Raw genomic sequence first — 23,600 nt, 5'->3', positions numbered from 1 at the left:
CAACAGGCGTCCCATTTACGCCTGTCAATCTAGTCAGAAGATTTGGGGGGGGGACAGAATGCACAGATTTGGAAGAGTGAATGCAGTTAATTCTTTCACTGTTTATATTTGCGTATCAATTAGACCATCCCAGCGGATAGGAAGAGACTGCCCGCTGCTTTATAGTGTTAAAATTCCTTCCTTCTTCATTTTTTCGAGTAAAGACTTCACCTCTACCCAGTGTGATGTGTAATCTGTTTGGTATTTCATTTGTATCTACTTAAGGATATCAGAGTTTTTACCCAGCTATGAATGAAGGTCTATCAGTTCTTTGCGAATATGTTCTTTTTTATATATATATATATATATATATATATATAGTTATTACAATGTTAAACAAAAATCTGCACACCAGTCAAGCCATAAGACTTGCTTTTCCCACAGAAATCTCAAATCTGCAGTGATGTTACAACCGCAAAGGTTATCCACAGACTTCAGGTGGAAGGGGTTTTCAATCACAATTTATCCCCACCATAAAAAAGAAGAAAAACTACCACAACAAGAGGACATAGTCTTAAATTAGAGGGGCAAAGGTTTAAAAATAATACCAGGAATTATTACTTTACTGAGAGGGTAGTGGATGCATGGAATAGCATTCCATCTGAAGTGGTAGAGGTTAACACAGTAAAGGAGTTTAAGCATGCGTGGGATATGCATACGGCTATCCTAACTATAAGATAAGGCCAGGGACTAATGAAAGTATTTAGAAAACTGGGCAGACTAGATGGGCCGAATGGTTCTTGTCTGCCGTCACATTCTATGTTTCTATAACCTATCTATATATATGTTTATATGTCGATTGTTGCCGTATTAGTCCAGTGATGTAGATGATAAAATTTGTATCTTGTAATGCCTTTTTTATTGGACTAACATAATTATAAATGACAAGCTTTCGGGAGATACAAATGTTATCTGTTTTTTTTACATACATATATATATTATATATATAGGTGTTGGCATCACAGTCATTATATACCTGGAGTGCAAGCACCTTGGATTTAGCTATATATATATATATATATATATATATATATATATATATATATATATATATATATCTTGCAGTTGCAAGCTGAAAATAATTTAGACTAACAAACATGTTTTATATATATATATATGCATGCATTACACTAAAAATCACTAGCGTAGTGAGATATCATTTATATCAATAAGTTCCATGATATTTCTATGGGATTGAAATCCCTCAGGGGCTCCTCTGGGGCATGACAAATTAATCCAAACCCTTCCTGCAGCAGCATACAAGCACAAAAATACTCTGTACTAGAGGCAGCACACATGTTCAGAGCTCTCCCAATGTGTATGCACCAGGGATTGCAGTATTAAGTTCTCTGTTCTTTTATTGTCTCAGGCTGGCATCCATTCAGAAAAGCCCTAAGCAAAACAATTTTATTCTAAGTGTACCAGCCTGTGCAGAGTGTAGTCACCGATTATTTTTTTGTAGGTAATTAGGGTGGATTTTTACTCTACCTGTCAGAAATTCCAAACAGAATTGTTGAGACAGGCCTGAGACAATTCTGCCAATGAGTCAGATTTATCCAACTGGAAGTGTAGCGGGTAGAGGCCTTAAATTAATTGGTGAGGAATCCCTGCTGTGTTTAACGTCAATATCCCTCTCTGGGAGTTAACAAGGGGGGCACATAAATTTTGTCAAATTCGTGGATATAAAATCATACAAGATATTTCAATTAATGTAAGAATGGGAAAGCGTACACCAGGGAGGCATATGTGCGTGTGTAGAGATAGATGCAGGGAAATAGACGTAACAAACAATTAACCCTTCAGCAAAATTGTAAACATCCAAAAATAGCATATTTTATGAATGCCAACTTTTTACCTTTATATGGGATGGCCATCACTAAGATCTAGCTACACAAACAAAACCAGAATCTTCTCAATATTCCAGGTCTTGAAATCGGCCATGGACAGATTACTTTGCAACAAATGAATATTTTTACTAGGTATTAAAGAAAGGTCTTGTACCTCAAGTACTTCTCAAAGGAAACTGCGTATTGCATGTCTGAGAATCTTGTAAGTCACTAGCTTCTTCAGTGCCAAAGTTAGCAATCAACTGACATAGTACAATGTAACTTCACTTAAGTGTGGAACAACCAACATACTGAGCAATGAGCTGAAAAATAACCATTCTAAAAAGACTCAAGTGAATTTTCTAGTGGTGTATGAAGGGTTTATGAAATCAGGTTTAGAAAAAAAGACAGAATCAAAATTAAAAAGCAACCAAACTTCTTGAAAGATAGTTAGATGTTTCATACATGCAGTATTATTAATTGTATTTTAGCCAACCAAGGCTTAGGTAACAGTATAAGAAAGCTCATTAATTAAATGGAGATTTTAATCTGTTGGAATAAATTTAGTATGCTTTACAAAAGTAATGGAAAGCATATGAACAACAGGGTGCAATAATATCATGGTACAGCAAGAATAAAAAATTTCATAGGAGTTTATGTGAATCATGATGCGATGTGGAGCATAAGCTGTGTATCTTTTTAACCTTGACATCACCTGTCTCATGTCTAGTCAGGCCTATTTATGCCAAGTATTATGGTTCTCATAGTTTTAGTATTTAAGAGTAATGGTATAACCTTTCAGGGTGTAAATTTGCATTGAATGAACATGGTTGTTTCCCCTTTTAGAGGTATTTTGCAAAATGGGTAGATGAATATTTAGTTATTTTTCTTTACCAAAGAACCATCCAAGGTGTATGCACAGCTACAGGGTAACCACCACATCTCCTCGCAAGACCCACACAGAGCTGAGACTGAACAGTACTGGAAAAATGTCTGGTGAGAAATTATGAAGCATCTCATAACTGGACCTGAAAGCAGACCACTGCATGCTGCCAGAACAGGAACCAGTCACCATCACAGATATCCAACAGAGAGCAGCACACATGAAGAGTTGGTCAGCCCCAGGACCTGACATGATCCGCAACTACAGGATAAAGAAGTTAACAGCACTGCATGAATGCCTAGCAGCACTGCATGCACCAGCTACTAGCAACAGGCTCCCACCCTGACTGGCTAACACAAGGCAGTACAATACTATCAATCATGAAGGACACTCAAAGGGGAACAACACCATCCAACTACCGAACAATAACCTGCCTCCCCACAACATGGAAATGTCTTTCAGGCATCGTATCCTCCAAGAACACCAGAGGATCAAAACACCAACTACTGGTAGACCAAGCAGTCACAAGGAATTCTAAGACCAGACATCATAAACTCAATGCGCAAGTGGAAAACAACTCCAGAAGTCAATTACAGGACAATAACTCAAGTGAACATCAAATGTGGCATATACCAAGGTGATGCTCTATATCCAATGCTGTTTCCCCCTTAGCCAGATCATCAAGAAGAGTGGATACGGATACAGGTTCAAGAGTGCTACCATAGCCACCTACTCTACATGGATGACATCAAGCTGTATGCCAAGAATGAGCAGGATATTGATTCACTGATCCACCTAACTAGTATATACATCAAGGAAATTGGAATGTTGTTCACACTAGAAGTTCGGGCGGATGATAGCAAAAAAGAGGGAAGATGATCCGGATAGAAAGAGTTGAAGTTCCAGAAGGCCAAATAGAAGATGTAGAGAACAGCTACAAGTACCTGGGGGTACCACAAACGCATGGCAACAAGCAAGAAGCAAGGAGGATAGCAACATCTAAGTATCTCCAAAGAGTCCAACAGGTCCTGAAGTCCCAGCTCAATGGCAAGAACAAAATCCAAACCATCAACACATATGTCCTACTGGTCATTAGGTACCCAGCTGGAATAATAACCTGGCCAAGAGAAGAACCATGTATGTCAAGATGAGAAAACTACTCACTATGAATGGAGGATTCAACCCGAAATCCAGCACCCAGACACTGTACATCTGCCGGACCTAGTAGCCAGATGCAAGATGTTAGCAGGAACAGCATACACAGAGAGACACAACCACGTTGCTGGGATTGTGTACCGAAACATCTGCACAGAATATGGATTGGACCTGCCTAAGTCCAGATGGGAAATACCACAGGGGTAGTCGAGAATGAAAGGGCTAAGATCCTGTGGGACTTCAACATCCAGACAGAAAAGCAAGTGCTGGCCAACCAATCCGACATTGTGGTGGTAGACAAGGAACGGAAGACTGCAGTCATGGTGGATGGGGCAATACCCAGTAACTATAACTTTAGGAAGTAGGAACATGAGAAGGTGGAGAAGGTGGATACCAAGGACTGAAAGAAGAACTAGAAAGAATGTAGAATGGGAAGGCAGTAGTAGTCCCTGTTGTGATAGGAGCACATCGGGCTGTGACTCCCAAGTTAGGGGAATGGCTTTAACAGATTCCAGGTGGGACATCTGAAATCACTGTCCAGAAGAGTGCAGTTCTAAGAACAGCTAAGATACTGTACATTCGGCCGAATTTCGGGCAAGTTAGATATTCGGATGCTTCTGAATGTCTGAAGTGCTGAATTTCGGAAGTGCCGAACCGAAGTGCCAAATTTCGGAAGTGCTTCGGATTTCTGAAAAGTGGCAAAACAAGAAAGGGAGGGAAAATTATGTGAATGATGACAGAGGTAGGGTTAGAGATAGGGTTAGGGAATTGCCAAAGTCCCGAATTGCCAAAGTCCTGAATTTCAGAAGTGACGAACCGAATATTTTGCCCATGCACATCCCTAAAATAGTTTATTAAAAGTATGAGACTTCCAGGATAATATTGCATTGAATGATTATATGCATATTAAGGTCCATTTAACATAATGCTGTACATAATGTGTACAAATTGCATGAAAGTCTATTCCTGGCTATTTGGCTATTTAATAGTCATAAAGGCTACTGCTGAGTATTCAAAGGGTGGGTTTTACAAAAAAGATAAATCTGAATCACGCAGTAGTTGTGCTTTTGGCAGCTAGGGCTAGAGCCATCCAAGTGTGTATGCCCACCATTACCATTCATTTAGCATACCTTATACAAAAATATATAGGCATACAAAGACACATACAAAAGCAAAAACAGAGTTGTTCAGTAAAGTGAGAATTGTTTGGAATCCAAAAGTAAGGTCAAAGTAGGTGAACTAGAAGAATAGCTGATTAGGAGAATTGTTCCAATTTGACTATTTTGAACTGGAATTTTAATAAAATAAAAAAATATATAAAACATAAATAAGTGATAACTTTTTATAACAATGAAACAATTAATTGAACAAACTTTGAAATACACTTGGAATTCCTTTCAATTCTCAATTTACTGAATAACTATGCACATAGTGACATATGCAGTCAGATATATAAATTGACACACAGTCACATACATACAGGCAATGATGAGCCACAATATTAAAACCACCAGCCTGATATTGTGTAGGTTCCCCTTGTTCTGCCAATACAGCTCTGATGCGTCAGGACATCTGAATGTGTCCTGTGGTATCTGGCACCAAGACATTAGCAGCAGACCCTTTAAGTCCTGCAAGTTGCGAAATGGGGCCTCCATGGTTCGGATTTATTGTTCCAGCACATCCCACAGATGCTCAATTGGATTAAGATCTGGGGAATTTGGAGGCAAGAGCAACACCTTTTTGTCATGTTCCTCAAACCATTTCTGAACAATTTCTGCAGTGTGTCAGGGTGAAAGAGGACACTGCTATCAAGGACCACCATTGCCGTGAAAGGGTGTACGTAGTCTGCAACAATCTTTAGGTAGGTGGTACGTGTGAAACTAACATCCACTTGAATGCCAGGACCCAATGTTTCCTAGCAGAACATTGCCCAGAGCATAGCATGGCCTCTGCCAGCCTGCTTTCTTCCCATAGTGCATATTCCTTCCATCTCTTCCCTGGTAAATAATGTGCATTGACACGGCCATCCACCTGATCTAATAGAAAACATGATTCATCAGACTAGGCAACCACGGTCAAGTTATGACGCTTATGTCAACCTTTAGGGTGTTTCCAGCCAAATGCACCATGCCCAGGATCCAGGAGGTGGAAGGCTCTGTGCGGAGCAGGCTGATGGCATGTGGCCTGTCACAGGGAGCCCAGCAGGTGACCAGCTGGCCACCTAAGGGCAACCCAGGAGCGACGCTTATTTGGCAAGGCAGAGTAGGCACCTGCTTATTCCAGAGGGCAGGTGCCTACTCTGCAGCAATATACCGGATCGAGGTAAGGATGGAGTCATGTGGAGTCCTGTCTGTTTGTATGTATGTATGTGTTTCGTGAGTGTGTGTTTGTGTCTGCATGTATGTATCTGTATGTATGTGTGTATGTGTGCCTGTTTGTATGTATGTGTGTGTCTTTGTATGTATGTGTGTCTTGTGTGTTTGTGTGTGTCTGTCTGTGTGTATGTGTACCTGTCTGTTTGTATATATGTATGTGTCTTTGTATGTGTGTCGTGTGTGTGTCTGTATGTATGTGTCTATGTGTCTGTCTGTGTGTCTGTATGTATGTGTGTCTATCTGTGTGTCTGCATGTATGTGTGCCTGTCTGTATGTGTGTGTCTGTGTGTGTCTGTCTGTATGTATGTGTGTGCGCGCCTGTCTGTATGTGTGTGTGTGTGTCTCAGTGTGTATGTATGTGTGTATGTATGTGTGTGCGTGTCTGTCAGGGTAGTGGGGGGAAGAGGGAGGGCGAGGGGGGCGCACTGATCAGTTTTGCACGGGGCCCCCATGGATTGTGTGTATGCAACTGCTTGCTTGCATACTGACATACATACAGACAGACAGACAGACAGACAGACAGACATACTTACTGACAGATATACACACTGGCACAGCTAATTTTTCAGCCACCCTCCTGTTCCTTAAATTTTCCTTGTAGGAGGATGGCTGGGGCTGATGGGAGTCGGTGTGACGCTCCCTCTTCAAGGCCTCCACGAGATCTCTCCGCCCACGTGGAGTGAGCTGGGAGGAAGTCACTGGCTGTCGCTTCCTCCCAGCAGCACTTGCGGGGTTGCGCTATTACACGGCCACAACTCTGACCGGGCCTCTCAAGATATAGGGCCCATCGTGCGGGCCCCGATGCAGCTGAATTGGCTGCAGTTGTGCCGGTACACGTGGTCATGGTTGTCACCCCCTGATGGCGACCCTGAATCTATCCGAAAAGAACTGAAATGGAAAAAAAAATATTCAATTAATTTATTTCCAGTTTAGATATATTGCTTTGGTTTAGATGTTCAAATGCCTTTAGGTAGGGACGGGCCAGGGAGCGGTGGTGTGAGGATAATTTGCACAGGGAGGCTAACCAAAACCTCTGCACCGATGCGTCTGTGACCATAGGATCGGCCCTGCTTCAAGCGGTGGGCAGGGCTCATTGTGAGCACTAAGACTGTCTCTGTAACTTTGTGAGAACCAGTGATAAAACACCTCCATAACAAATCAACATTGACATTACTATAGTGTTTTTTCTTAATTTTTAAAATGATCTTCCTTCCTACAATGTAAGCAATTTTACTTTGTGCAAATCTAGCATGCACATTGTTAAATTTTAATATTTGTAGATAGTAACAATTGTCATCATATATTTAGTGAATGTGCATCTTCTAAAATGTAGGGCTTTATGATATATCTACTTTTCTACTATGTGTTAGGAAAGGATATCTTTTTAAAATATCCTTTCCTAACATTCTTTAGTTCAACAATAAAACATACCAGGAAAAAAACAAGGCATTTCCCCCCTGATTTATTTGCAACTATTTTTATCCTGTATTGCACCTGTTTTGCACCTGACTGTAAATGTACTAACACAGCAGCATATTATATAAAGTATACATAAAACGTGCTTCAGCAAATAACTAAATGATATGCAGGAATTGTGACCAACTATGGCCAGGCAACCCAAAACAAAGATTAATAGATGTTACATTAATGAAACTACAGAGACGCATCAGCTTGTGATATTTGTGCATTGAGTTTGCACAAAAATAACTAAGGCAGCCTGGCTGTAAATTACTACACAGATTTTACAAGGATCTGGTTCCTAGAATTTCATAAATTACTGTTTCCTCTCAAAGTATTATTGTATACTTTATTGTGACAGTTTCACATTGTCCAGCATTAGCATTTTGTTTTGTACATCTTACACAATAAGCAAAATGGGAGAAAAAAATGTTTAAGTGGGATATTTGTTTTAGATGAGGTATGAATACCTGGAGAATTTTTCACTCTTAGGGGATGTCAGAATTGTGGTGAATGTTTGATAAACTATAATTTTACTCCATGATCTAATCTGGATATTTGTTTTCACAGATTCCACCATGGTGACTACACTGTGGATGTGAGCATCAATGATTACCTGGACATTTACTGCCCCCATTACGAGATATCTCTCCCGTCAGACAGAATGGAGCGTTACATTCTCTATATGGTCAATTTTGATGGCCATGCCTCATGTGATCACCGGCAAAAAGGATTCAAACGCTGGGAGTGCAACCGTCCAGATTCTCCTAATGGACCCTTGAAGTTTTCAGAGAAATTCCAGCTGTTTACTCCTTTCTCTCTGGGGTTTGAATTTCGTCCTGGACATGAGTATTATTATATATGTAAGTATTAATAGGCAATATTACTTTGCTGATGAGGCTACCTATCCGATAGTGAAATGATAACAGTTCCAGCAAGTCAAATCCCTTGCCACTGGCCTGTACATTGTTTTTCATTCAGTGTTATTGTTTGGTACTGCTACAGATATTCCTTAAGCCACACTTTTATAGAGTACAATTTTTAGCACTTTTTTTAGGGGACTGTATTACAATGCTCGCTCTAACACTTATTCTGCATTTTACATTTACTGATTGATATGGAATTAGACAGCCAATCTGCTTTTATTTGCTCCCCATGCCCTTTTTCAAATTATCATAAATGATTTATTTATTTCATGCTCAGCACTGCTTACTTACGGTATCTATCCAAGGTATTTTAAATTTTCCTTCAAAACTGCCATCTATGCATGGCCATACATTGAAAACTGCTTATACCAGTGTTCATCGTTTTTACATCCGTCTACATTTTTTTTAAATAAAAAAGTTAAATATTTTTGTCTAACCTTTATTTTTCTAGAGCAATGGTTCTCCAAACAGTCATCAAGTCCCACCAACAGTCCAGGTTTTGTCCAGGTTCTTCCCTGGAATAAAACCGGGAAATACATAAATTCTGGATTATTGGTGGGCTGTTAGGACTGGTTTCGAAACCACAGCTTTAAACCATAGTGGGCCCTCTGCATCATCAGAGAGTTTAAGGAACCTTTTCCTCTTCTTGCACAGTGGGTTAACACATGGCAAATAAATGTCAAGTTATTTAATTTAAACAAAAACAAAAAGTGAGAAGTGAGGAGGGCCTTGCTCAAATTAGCAAGCAATCTAAGAGTTTATATTGATTCGCTGATGAGCTTATGTGAGACATCAGGTTATCTGCTTTTACCCTTTGTCCATTTGAAATGTTGTGAGGTTTGCAATTTCAAGACAATCACCCTTACACTGAAAATTGTCAGATCGTCATATGGTAATAAACTAAACTTACTATAGTTTGCTTAGATACAAATTACATGATTGTATTGCAAACATTGTTTTAAACTCATGTATGTAAAGTAAATTTGAAGGCTATTTTACATTCTCATTGTCATTTTGTAAAAAAAAACAAGTATTTTCTTCTATACCTCCTTTAAATATAGTTCAAATTTATGCAGAAACCACAGAACTTTTCAATCAGTGATTTGTCTGACCCTGAGGTCATTTGAATTCCTCAGTAAGAATCAGATTTCTCTCATGAAACACAGACAGAACACAATTGGCACGTCTACTAATTAACTCTCCTACATAGATAAGTCATTAATGTAATGGATTTAAACTTGTAATTATCCCCTTCTATGGGACCCTAACACAATTAGTAGCTGTAATACTATAACCACAAAAAAGGTCTCTTAGGAATTGATTTCCTACAAATACTTGATAGTGATGTTCACCCTGTTTCAAAGCAAATAATCACAAATTACATTGAGCCTTTTGTCATACACGTATCTCTGTGGAATAATACATCCAAACAGCACTAAACTGCTTAAACATTCTTTTTAGAATTCTAAAATTTCTATATTGTGATGATTTTTGGACTGCCGTAGTTTAGTGGTTATACAAACCAGTTACTCACAGTTAAGGTCAAAGGGTTAAGGAAGCCATCTGCAGTATCTCAGAGTTACAAATTCAATTCTTGGCAAGGTTAAGTCAGCCTTTGAGTTAAAATAGTCAATAAAATGAGAATCATTACATTAGGTAATAACAACACCTAGTCATGGACGACAAGCTAAATGTACCTCCCATTCCTGGTTAAATACGTTGATATTATTGTGTGTAATATACTTTTACAGGTTTTCTGGATATTTATTTGATAGTAATGGGTATGATGTACAGAAATAAAAATATGCATGACCAAGAAAATCAGTAAAGTAGCAACCAAGCAGGATACCAACACTGTTTATAAATCACAACTGCTATTAATGCCAATGTCCTCATAGTGCTGCTAGCACAGACCTTATTTGGTAAGTAGGTTCTATAAAGACCTGTTGGGTTCGAAATGTTGCCAGGTCATCCTTCGTGGTGACTAAATAAATCTCTGTAAATACCTTACTTACTGCAAATCCTTGCTTAGTGACTTTAAATGGTTACTCCAAGCATTATAACTACAGTGGTTATGATAGATAGAGTTACATGGAGACGGAGTACAATGGTTTGCCATCTTATCTTTGGCACTGCTGGACGCCAGAGGTTCTCTGTGGTCAGTGACATACATCTGGCTTCTACATAGCTGCAGAAGCCAGAGGCCTATCCTGCTGCCCATTCATTGGCTGTGACTGATAGCTTACAACTCTCACTCAATTAATGTAACTCTGTGCATAGAAATATGCACAGAATTGACACGAGCCAGCCCATAACTCTTGTTCCAGGCTGGCTAATGACGCTGCAGTGAGACTGCTGGAGGTGGAGTTACACCTCCAGCAGTAAAGTGGTTAAACTCTGTATGGGCAGCATTTTTATAGCGCAGTGACCACTTCAAATTACTGAAATGGTTAGGGTGCTTGGAGTAACCCTTGAATTTAAAGGTATCTTTGTTTAAGAGGTCAACTGTACATGAACCTTGTAAGATCTATAAGACTTGTATAGTAACTCAAATTTTCACATCACATTGTTTTTAATGTGCTGCATTTAAATATATAGATGCCTTTTACTTATACATGTAATGCTATTTATCATTATATATGTTATAATGATTTTACACTTGTGGAACTATTAATAGCTAGTGAGCAAATGATCTACTGCCATGCTCTCTAAAACTGGTTTTATCATAGTTTTACTGTGAACCTTTCATCTGGAAATAACAAACAGGGGGTTGTTAACTAGCCACTGTTTAGTGTACTAGCCTTAAAGGGACACTATAGACACCAGAAAAACTACAGATAATAAGCTATTATGTCCCTTTAAGGCTGGTATTGGTGAGTATAATCATTCCCTTGAGCCTTCTTGCAGTAAGCAATGATTTTTTCAGAGAAAAGGCAGTGCTTATTTTACAGCATAGGGATACCTCCTCTGGCCACCCCCCAGATGGCTACTAGAGGTGCATCCGGGGGCAGTGATGCACAGTGTGCAGCGCTGATAGTCAGTGTCTCCACCCTCTGTATGGAGACACTGAACTTTCTTCATAGAAGATGAAGTGAGTCAATACATACATATATAAGGAGATGCTGATTGGCCAGGGCTGTGTTTGGCTTGTGCTGGCTCTGTCCCTGATCTGCCTCTTTGGCAGTCTCAGACAATCCAATTCTTTCCAATAGGAAAGTATTGTGATTGGCTGTAATCAACACTTATGATGATGACAGCCAAACAGGCAGATCAGGGGCAAAGCCAGCAGCAGCAGACTGGAGTAAAGGTATTTTTAGGGGGGCAAGGGGCTAGATGTTGTTTTTAACACTACAGGAATACATGTTTGTATTCCTCACTATATAGTGTTCATTTAATATAAATATAAGGTACCTGTACACATTCCAGTTGAGAATAGTGTCTAATGCGCAAAATATGCTAAATGTTGTAATGATGTAATGATATCTCACATATGTTTGCATAAATTAATTCTGGATCCAGTTCATCCTTTGTACAGCGCTATGGATTCTGATGGCGCTATATAAATAATAAAATAATTAAATGTTATAGCTATGCAAATAAAAAAGTAATTGGAAACATTTCCCAAATATTCTTGAGATTACAGTTTTCACAGAAAACTGTTTGTATGTTCACAGTATGCTGAGTTAAATGGCATTTTTGACTAGATTCTGTTGCAAAAAATATGTTTCTCTCTCTTAAAGGAACAATGTAGTGTCAGGAATTAAAGACTGTATTACTAACAGTATAGTGTCCCACTCCCATGCCCCTGTAGAAAAAACCCTTTAAAACATTCACCTTATTCCAGCACCGAAGTTCCTCGGTGTTTGCTCTGTCTGTTACTCTATTATGCACACTTATGCACACTTATGCATGCATTAGGCCTTCCCCACAGTAAGTATTGAATCGATGCAAAGCGTGAGGACGTCCAGCATCGTTTCATGGAGAAACAGCAGGAAATGCCTCTGGTAGGCAGCCACTAGAGGCTGTCATAACCCTGCAGTGTTTTATATTACATGTTAAGTGGACAGTGCACCCTGACCACTTCAATGAGATGAAGTGGTCTGAGTGCTTATAGTGGTCCTTTATTGAATAGCTGTTTTTCCCTAGTTGTTAACTAGTGAACTGATACATACCTACCAGGGTTAGGTTTATCTATGCTAATAATCCACCCCTCTATGTTATTTTTATACAGGACACATAAGTTAAAATTAAACTTGCTTTTATCAAATTAAGTTACCAGTAAGGGCAGATTTGACCACCTAAAAATACAAACGTTAGCAGATAATAAAAATATACAATCTATAAAAGAATGCACATAGTATAATACTGTATATCACCAGAATATAATTTGGGTAATCATTGCACTTACAAAGGTACAATTGATTGCAGGCACGTAGAAAGGCTTTTGTGTATATGACTACAATATAAACAAAATAAATAACTTTATTTAGGTTGCACTCATAGCCTCGGTTTCGGCATTTCAGGTCCAATTACGTATTTCCGATATCGTAGAGAACACTCAATGCATTCCAACTTGCGTTCCTAGCTATACTTTCCGTAAGTTCATGTCCGTGAATGGAAAGTCCAATGATATTCACCATATATTTACAGCATTATAGGCACATAGAAAAACAAATAAGTCTATTAAAAAAAAAATCTCACTAAACATCAATTTTAATAAAGGACATATAGAAAAATATACATAAAAAATTTAAGGTGTAAAAAACCCTTATCTTATTGAATAAATGTGAATAAATGTAAAAACAGCAATATAATGGACAAAATCAGAAAAAGTTTTATATAGAGGAGGGGGATCTAGAAAAGTATTCTTCTAAAAGCGGAAGAATATTAATCTTCAATGAGATGGATGTGACTTCTGAATTTGGATTTACAAACTATGTATAACAGAAGTGTTTTGTCTGGACATTTACATGTTGAGGTCAGTGGAGAACACACTCAAAACTCCTTACAATAGTCCTCATGTGTACATCCTGCAAATTACAATAACAAGGAGTACCAAACGGAAGTTGCATGGGCATACAAATACCCTATCCTTTCACTAAAGTTTCATTTATAGTCTCTTTAGTTAACTGTTAGTAGGGTCTGGACTATTTCATGTGGCTTTGTTTTTAAAAGAAGTCCAGGAATTGAGGAAATTGAGGAAAGTTGCCCACATTACTATGGCGTTGATTTAATATTTTGAAAAATATTTAGATTTTTTTTGATACATTGGTATATTTTCATATATTTTTGATATTTAAATATTTTGCAAAAATAATTTGAAAATCCAAAAATATAAAATCGGTTGAAAAGCTATCGTAATGTCCCTCTTTCTTATGAGCTCCATATTGTTGGTGTGCTCGAGTATGTAACAGAGCTGCACAACAAAACTCACAGGAAAGGCCCCAGGGAGAGTGTGCAGCTTAGCGGACAAGGGCACATGTATGAGTGTGGGAATGGATGAAACATGATTGGCTGTTTGTTATGTGTGGGAGTGTTGTATGTGAGGAAGAGGGTGGTGACAGATTAGACTGGCCTCAGTGCCACTTAGGAGCCGGGCCAGCAACAGTTTCTGTGAAATTCCTCCTGTTGCTGGGCCTGTAGATAATTTTGTCCTGTGGCAATGGATGTTGAATCCATCCTGTCACCCCTCAGGGCTGGTGCAGCAGTATGTGGTGGCCAGCAGCTCCGCAAGCAATTTGCTCTCTTACTCCAGCCCCAGCTGTCTGGCGGTGCAGTCTCCCCTCCCAGCGGTGTGGCTCCACCTGTCGTCCCTCCCGCTGCACCCTCCCTGGGTGGCCGTGCTAGCGCAGGTTGGTGCACCCGCCCTCCGGCTCGACTGAGCCCCAGCTCATCTCCTGGCTTCCCAGGCAACAACAGGCCCGCGTGATGGAGCCACGTGGCACACGGCCTGCATCTTTCATGGCTTCTCCCGCTGCCCCTGGTGTGGGGTGTGTGAGTAGGCCCCTGCAGGGCATGCAGGGTGGGTCTCTCCTACTGCTGTCGGGTGGGGAGGTGGTTTCTTCCCCTGCTTCTGGTTCTCTGGGCTCCCCTCCTTTCCAGTTGTCCCCTTCTTCCCCTCTCACTCTACCTTCCCCAGTGAGGTCCATGGTGGCTTCCCCTTGCTGTTCCCCCTCCTCCTACTTTTCTACCCCTCCTCCCCCGTAGGTCTGTCCCCCTCTGGGGTTTCTGTGGCTGGGGCCTCTCCCGGGCAATTTCCTTCTGCCCCTCTGTTTTCTTCCTCCCTCCTTTCTGCTGACCCCCACTATTGCCTCTCCTTCACCTGCACAACTACACCCTGGAGCCCCCTCCTCCCCCCTCTATTTACCTGTCTTGGCAGCCTCCTGGGCTCACCGTCTCTCCACTGCTTCCTCAGACTTTGGGTGCTGTTGCCGGATCTGTCCAGCAGATTTATATACATTTTTACACCAAGGGTGCGGTTTCCTTCTCTCTTTTTGTCTACTCTATTCTACTACAAGGTTGGGGTTCCTTGTATTGGTTACTGCTGCCTAATTACTACCAATCATATAGTGAGCGCCTAATCTATCTATTTTTACAACGAAACAAGTTCGCCGCCTCCTTCTCAAATTCAGCTTAGTAGACCGGCGGGGCACACATAGGAAAGGAGATCCCGCAAACCTGACATAAACCCACTGGGAAAGGAGATCCCACTGGGAAAGGAGATCCCGCAAACCTGACATAAACCCACCTAATGCGGATGCCCCGGCCAACGCAGGAAAAAGGGACTCACCTGACGACGCCACGGGACCAGCCGGTGGAACCAGATTGTGGGCAGTAACCTGGGAATTGGATTACAGAGCTTGCACAGCGGTTCCCATGTTCACAGGAGTTCCAGACATCAAATATCGATATTGCATTGGAATCCATACTTCGGTATTATTTGCGTTCCACGAGTGAAACGCATAGCCATTTATGGACTCACAATGTCGCGTCATTCTTGGCGCGACATATGTGAGTTCTATCTTATCCCCAGCAGACTATATTTTGCATATCTCGGACTAGTGCACATCTCCCACAATATATTTCTTCAACTATTCCGCCGGGACGCAGCGCTACTACAATAGTACCGTTTGCGTTCCATGTGTGGAACGCATACACAACCACGGCTCCATATCGCTGCGTCACTTCTGGTGTGACGCGCGCGGTTCACCGTTGGTCACAAGAAACAGGAAGTCCCCGTTTACACACACCAGGAAGAAATCACCATTTATGAACTACATATATAAATGAATGGTACCAGGACATTATCCACACTTCTGAAGAAGCCTTTTGACAGGTGAAACGCGTAAAGTGGATTTTAAAATGACTTTATTCATAGTACTTTTAACTTTTGATTTATTTTTGTTAAATAAATTATTCTTTCCATCTATTATATTTGGATTTTACTTCCTGGTTACCATCTTGTTCCTTGGTGGGGACTATACCACCTATGCCATACAAACTAGAGCAAGTTCTGCTCTGGTAAATGTGAGTACGGAATTTTATTACTTAATTTATTCATCTTATTAGTAAATACGGCACTATTTGGATTTTTCTGTCTCTTTACATATTATCCAATCCGAGGCGGCCAAGACACCTACTGTTTTATACATATCCTTGGACGGGGATTGTTCCGTCCATGCGTACTAACAGCTGAGCTCTAAGTTAGCTCTGGGAAGTGTGAGTGTGAATTATCTCAAGTATCCATTTACGTACCCACTGTATTTGATTTACTGTACTATTATTTCTTTCTGCTTTATCTTTTGAGGTCAATTGTATAGAGACCACCACCATTACCATTGTGTACGTATATTATTTATATACCTTTTTACACCTAGGGCACGGTTTCCTTCTCTCTTTTTGGCGAACTTAGTACTTGCCCAGTTTATGACATTAGGGCACCGATAGTAGTTACACGTAGTATTTAGTTGTTTTTTGACACACTAACTTTTCCTTTCTGTGTGTGTCTCTGCACTTTACTCTTTACCTTTTTCGTTATATTAGTTTCACTGTATTTACCCCACTCTATTAAAGGGTATTTTACCTGTTCATTACCTATTGCATTCACTACGATCTATATCCTATAGGACAGATTTCTCTCCTTTTTTTGCTCCAATTTACTATTAGGGTTACCCCCTGCTCTGTCCGCATTATCGATTGGCCACTCCTATTTCTTTTCATTCTTTTTGGCGAACTTGTTTCGCCTGGATGGTGTGCATTTGACTGAGGTCAGGCTCGACCTCTTTAATCTGGCGATCTAGAAGGTGGTGGAACAGGCCTTAGGTGGTTTGGGTGGGGTCCCACCACTGATTTTAGGCTTAAACAGCGGGGTTTATGGCGGGGGGCATGTCCTTGCCAAATAAGGTAAGAGATGGTTTGCAGGATAGATGAATAAGGGGGATAATGGCCGGGTCTCATCCTCCCCCTGTCTCTTATGTTGAACCTAAAGGGGTACCAGGTTGGACGTGTCTCCACCGAGCTAAAAGCCGGCTGGTGGCTAGCATTATGGTCGGGGGCCCCACCGACCTAAAAGCCAGCTGGTGGGGAGCCCAAAATGGAAGAGGAGTTTTTATAATGCAGAGGGGAGAGGCAAGAGCCTTTTGGAAGAGGGAGTTAGATTGGCAAGGATGTTTCAGTTAAATTACTGTATGATATTATGCAAGTTATTTATACGTTAATGTATGATAGTTTATTATGTACAGTTTTATACGTTGAAGGAGTTATACAGTATTTGGATGTTATCATAAATGCTGTGGCCTGTTATATCCAAGTTTTGTGTCTGTCGTTATTTGGGGAAGTTATGGTTGGTTGAAGGGGATATCTCAACCAATGCCCACCACGTACATACATGTGCCTTTACATATTTACAATAAATGCTCTAAATTACATTTTAGTCTCTTACTAAGCAATTCTCAAAACAAAGTAAAAGTGCCTTTTTTTGTTCATTTGAAATTTTATGGTATATATATATATATATATATATATATATATATATATATATATATATATATATACATATAGATAGAGTCTACAGTACCTTGCACTCAAGCTGCAAAAATGTTCTTAGCCGGATGCACTACCTGGGCTCCAAAATAGACAGTAGAAAGTAGAAAGTAGATGGCTGCACTCACGGTCTTCCAAGTAAAAATTTACTTTTATTATGTCATTTCAGTCCTCTCTAAGGACTTTCATCCGGATCATAAATGTGAACAGATATAGAGAGTGTTTATATATAATGTGTAAAATAGTGGAAAGACTTACCACAGGTGTTCAGAGTTGAAAACCGGCATTCTGATGATCTTAGTGCGCATGCGTGATTAAGCTCTGCCCCCAGTGGTGACGTCATTGCGTACATGCCATCACGGTTACTATGGAAATGCGGCATAACATAATTATAACCATCACCTTCGTGGAGTGTGTTTTATCAGGGGTTACTAAGTATTAGTGCTCTGAACACAATAAAGGAGCTGTGGTTTACTATTCACAGCTCCTACTGTGTGTAAATGGACAAATGTGCAAATGGTCTGAGTAAAGGAAATTAAGACCTGAGCACAAGAATGCCCTGGTAACTAAAGTGCATAGGGAATTGTAGAGTGACAAATATTAAATGTGACATATGCCATAAAGTGCATTGTGGTGAATAAACTGCTAAGTGCAGTAACTGAAAACATAAGTGATAAAGTGATATATATATTTTTTTAAATTCTTTATTTTTGTGGTGCAAATAATGAACAAACGCTCTTGCCATGCCACAACAGCGGTAGCAAGAGTTGTAATTCATACAGTATAACTGGTACATGGCATATACGATTACTGCACACATTTGTAATTAACGTTGTAAGATAACAGGCTGGTCAAACATGTCTGGAGTACAGGGAAAAGCCTCTGAGAGATCAACGTCTATCTATAATGGTGAAGATTATAGAAGAATAAATGGCATTTCAGGCTTATCAAGCAGGAGTATGAGGAGTTGTTTAGTAGAGAGCGAGCTAAACTTATGTCTATGTAGGCAGTGAGACTTGGTGATTAGGTCAACGAACCGACCACCGTATGTAACATACATGCTTTGAAGCGTCAGGTTAGATTGGGTTAATGCTCTATAGTGTTCTGAGGCTAGGCACCTTTATCAAAGGCATGTGCGGCATAGTGCAGTTATCAGTGAGCTTAATAGTATAAAGCTGTGCTAGCCTTTTGCTCATATACATATACATCTGGGTTGAGGGGGACAATAAAATAACATGGGGTATAAAGACAAGTTTGGCTTAAGCATAGAAAACAATTGAACCGCTGGGTATCGGATACTTGTAGGGTGACTATACATACAGTTGTGCTCTGCCGACCAGGGTGGTAGCAGGGAGAGAGGCTTCACCCGATGCCACTAGTGCGCTGGAGCAGGTAGTTAAATATTCAACCCGTCGGTCGGTCTCGCGAAACAATGTCCTCCATAGTTAGTATGCTCAGTCTCTGGTGCCTCTATTTTGGGAGATTTCACCCGACTCCGGTTTGCGGCAGGAACCCTTTGTTGTTGTGGGGTGTAGTGGTGTCCCCCTGCGCCTTCTTGTTGGTCCGTGGCAACTACTGGGCTGTGTGCTTACAGGCATGTTTCAGCTGTGGTGTCTCCGGTCTGGGCTGTAGTGATACTCTGCTGTTGGCTGGGTGTGTGAGGAGTAGTTGTAAGCTTCTGCCCCTCGTGTCTGACGCGTCCGGGCTAGCGGTGCAGTAGTGGAGCAATGGCTGCAGGCCCTTAGGTCGTTGCTGATGACATGCTCGTTTTAGACCTTGGTAACACTTTTGGGTCGAGGTGGGTCTGTGTGAGCCTCTCGTAGGTGGCGGTGGCGCCATTGCTTGGGCTCTGCTCGTCCGCTTTGGGTTGTTGCCCCTCTGTCGCACCTTCCGCGTGGCGCAGGCTGGTCGTTTCTGCAGTGGTGTTGTTGGGATCCGGTGCCTCGGCTGCATGTGAGGAGTTGTTCATTGCCGCTCTGCTTTTGTGGCTAGTTTTGGTGCTGGAGGTAAGTTCCTCCTCTCCAGTCGCTCCCAGAATTTTTGGCATACTGCTTCGAACTTAGCTTGGAAGGCCGCTACCCATTCCTCTGCTGACTGTTGCGGTGGGTTCATGGCCCTGCTGTCGGTCATCTTAACTTGGCCTCTTGGGGCCGTTTGGTCGGAGGTTCTGTGACAAGTGTCCCAGAGGTGGGTGTTGCTCGTTAACTGGCGGACCGGGATGACCCCCGCCGGTCCAGAGGGGGGGGAATGCGTGCCCTTTTGCACAGTGGCATCTAGTTGTGATGGGGGGAGAGCGGCCGTCTCTCCCGCGCCCGCCTGTCGAGTAGGCCTCACGTGCTTGTCTGAGCGATGCCGTTTAGTCGCTGAAGGGTTACCATAATGCTCCTCTCAGTGTCCCCTTTCCTTTCCTGGCCTTTGTGGCCCGATTGGTCGCTGTTTGGTTCGTGAAAAGTGGTGTTTTATTTGTTTTGTTGCAGGAGCTCTTGAGCTAGTCAACCACTCGGCTCTGCGGTCAGTCCCTGCCCCCTCGTGATAAAGTGATATTTGTGCAAAATTATTTCAAGTTAAAACACATATAACAATGCAATATATGAACATATGCAGATAAGAAGACAATATTCACAGGGAAATGAATTAAATCAGGGACATATAACTATTAACCTAGCCCACTATACTGTGGCTTAGTTAGGTTTCACAACTCATAAATTAAGGTGACTATTCCAAATACTGTACGTAGCCACTATATATAAATTCTATACATGAGAAACCTCTGTGATTATCTGCTATTTGCCTAAACAATGAAAAATGAAAAATTATTGACTAAAAAACTTAAGATAGCTAGGACTCGAGACTTATAAGAATGAATGTAGAGACAGTGTTTCATTGAGTCCTTTTGGGGACACCGTGTTCAGTTTATGAATCCAAAATGCTTCCTTATTAAGGAGCATTCTCCCACGGTCACCTCCTCTTTTGGATATAGGAATATGATCTATCACCACAAATTTAAGCGTAGTAAGAGGATGGCAATGTTGAAGGAAATGTTTGGCAACTGGTTTGTCCGAGTGTCTGTCTCTGTACGGCAGTCTGATGCTGGACCTGTGGCCCCTGATGCGCTCACATATAGCCGTTTCCGTCTTCCCTATATATGAAAGTCCACGATAATTTGAAGATTACATGTGTGGTTTTGCAAGTAATCATATACCTTATATGGTATATCTTGTTGCTATGGGGATGGCAGAACGTTTTGGACGGGTCATGTGGCTACAGGTGACACATCCCAGACATCTAACTGACCCTCAATTTGTTCCTTTGTGGATTGCGTATAACTTCGGATGGGGTCCGTATGGACTAACAGATCCTTCAGATTCCTATTTCTTTTAAAGCAAATTAAGGGGGGCTCTTTGAACACCTTGGGGAGCGTGTCATCAGATGATAAGACTTTCCAGTTTTTCCGTACAACCATTGCAACTTGGGGGGTCGACTGGTGATATTGCATGGGGAAAACCATCCTTGCATGAGTACTTTTCTTGTCACTCGCGCGAGCAACCCTTGCTTCTTGTAACGCGGTGTTTAGAACATGATTGTCATATCCTCTCTGTGAAAACGTAAAAATATATATTAGGAATAAACTAGGACTTTAATTGATGCAACATGTGGGTGATTGTATAATATGACAACAGCAAAAGAGTGTGATTCTAACAGGTTTAGTTGCATATTGATTACCTATGAAAAGAAAAGAAAAACACTTGTGGGCATATTCATCTTAAGTGAAAGTGCATAAATTAATTGTTTCTCTCAAAGAAAAAGAGTATTAGCACGTTTTTAAGTGAACAGATTTACAGGTATATGGCATGTAAGTACTTACCACACCACTTCCTTTCCTGAGCTTCCCTACCTTACTATATTAATGCTCAAAAATATGTTCTCCAAAGCTCTTTGTATATTATTTAATGACATTAAAAAATTACACCAGAGTCAATGGCAAAGATAATAGCAGCTAAACCTTTTAGAATTTAGGACTTGCAGGACACCAGCAATTAGGCCTTGGTGGTAAAAAGAAGAGTAAAACTGAATTTACTCTCTGAATAAGCGTCGCCAGTCCAAGGAACAGGGTGTGAATTTTAGGTCAAGGTTGAAATTTAGGAGCTGCCTGTGGCATTTGCTGTAAGTTTACTGAGCTGATATTTTAATATACCATATTTTTCTGTGTATAAGACGCCCCCATGTATAAGACAACCCTTATTTATGGAGCCCAAAATTAAGAAATACATATTTCAAGCATCAGATAGAACAACTTTGATATTTTAGAGGTGACGTCTGAGGAGAACAACACACTTCTGATTCTCATGCCTCCCTTGTGCTACAGTACTCTGTGAAGTTAATGGCTCTATAGAGCATGCTGGGAGACTACAGCTCCCACAATACAGCAGGTGGTGTGAGGGCATGCTGGGACATCATATTAGTTTTCCCTCTGTTTCCTGATCCCCAATTTCTCCCCCATAAATATGAATCAGAAAGCAAGACCTGAGGTGGAGCATACCTTAATATGGCTGCTCTTTTTATGGTGTGGCATGTCTCTGGAGCTCTATTGATGGTAAGTGCTGATGTCTGCTGCAGCTCCCACACACATAGGGACCTCTTACTCCTTGCCACAGCATTCAGAAGTGGATTGGTGGGAGGGAAACCAGGTATGTGTGAGGGCCGTGGCACACTGAAACGCTGCAGGCGCTATCTTGGCTTAGGCCCATTTTTATACATGAAAAAGATGGTAATTTCTCCCATCTGAAACTAGCCAGAAAATTATGCAGTCACTTTTAAAATGGCAGCCCATTAAACCGGCGTGATGAATAGTCAAGTCTAATCAAAGATGTCCAATCAATATGCAGCCCTTCTAAGTGTTGCTGTCTGGGAAGTAATTACAATGTTTAGAACAATTCTTTAAAATAGCACTACTAGTTTATATGATAACATAGTATTCAATGTTTTAAAAATATAATGCAAGCAGCACATAAATATGTTTCAGGCAGGGTCAAGTTAATTACTGAGATTCATTGAATGTCTGTCTTATTAACACAGAAAGAGCTCTAAGTCTGTGATCAGGTGAGTCCATTTTTTTAAGCTAGCTTCCATGGACTTTGTGGACAATGACACTTGCCAATATTTAAGTGATAAAGCAGTTCCTTAATATGATCATCCACTCAATATAGTAAAATGCGTCTAATAGAGTGCCAAGGGAGAGTCCTGTGCCTTGGATATTATTTATTTTTATTTATTTATTACTGGTATTTATGAAGCGTCAACAAATTCCTCAGAGCTGTTCAATTAGTGGAGAATGTATAATATACACAGACAAATACAAAAGGTAAAGCGGGCCCTGGCCGTAATCTGAGCTCTAGCCATTGAATTTACAATCTAAAGGATACAGTGGGGATTTGAGACAAGAGGTAGCATGGTAAATTTGGAAGTGATGGCTAAAATAAGTTAACAGAGAGTTCCAGCTATTGGTAAAATATAAAGGGAATGAAAAGGTAATTGAGCGAGACTCTCAAACAGCGGGAGGAGCAAGCTATATATTTAGGAGGAACCCAGTAGCTGGGTAGTGCTGAGAAAAAATACAGAGCTTCAGTATTGTTGGTTCTGGAAGTGTGAGATGAGACCTGGAGATTGTGGGAGTTGCTGCTAGATGTAAAATGTAAAAAGCAGATATCTGCTCAATATGATAAACAACATCTATGACTTTAATCAAGGTATTGAACATTTTAATATATCAAGAATGTGGACCCACATCAGGACACTAAAGAAACAACCAACTTGTGTATTGCATCAATAATATTAATGTATTTCCATGACTTTCAATGCTAAACCTTCTTTGTACTGCTGAGACAAACATCAAGGA

The 23,600-nt window shown here is 40.7% G+C and overlaps 1 protein-coding gene across 1 annotated transcript in view; it reads left to right on the top strand.

Moving 5' to 3' along the window:
* Window positions 1-23,600, top strand: part of EFNA2 (ephrin A2) — a 212,471-nt gene that overhangs the window by 171,535 nt on the left and 17,336 nt on the right. Inside the window, exon 2 of the mRNA XM_063455539.1 lies at window positions 8,307-8,599. Coding sequence (XP_063311609.1) covers window positions 8,307-8,599 — 293 coding nt within the window. The remainder of the gene's footprint in view (window positions 1-8,306; window positions 8,600-23,600) is intronic.

Source organism: Pelobates fuscus, chromosome 5 (genome assembly GCF_036172605.1).
Source record: "Pelobates fuscus isolate aPelFus1 chromosome 5, aPelFus1.pri, whole genome shotgun sequence".
NCBI lineage: Eukaryota > Metazoa > Chordata > Amphibia > Anura > Pelobatidae > Pelobates > Pelobates fuscus.
This window is presented reverse-complemented; position numbering and strand designations above follow the sequence as displayed.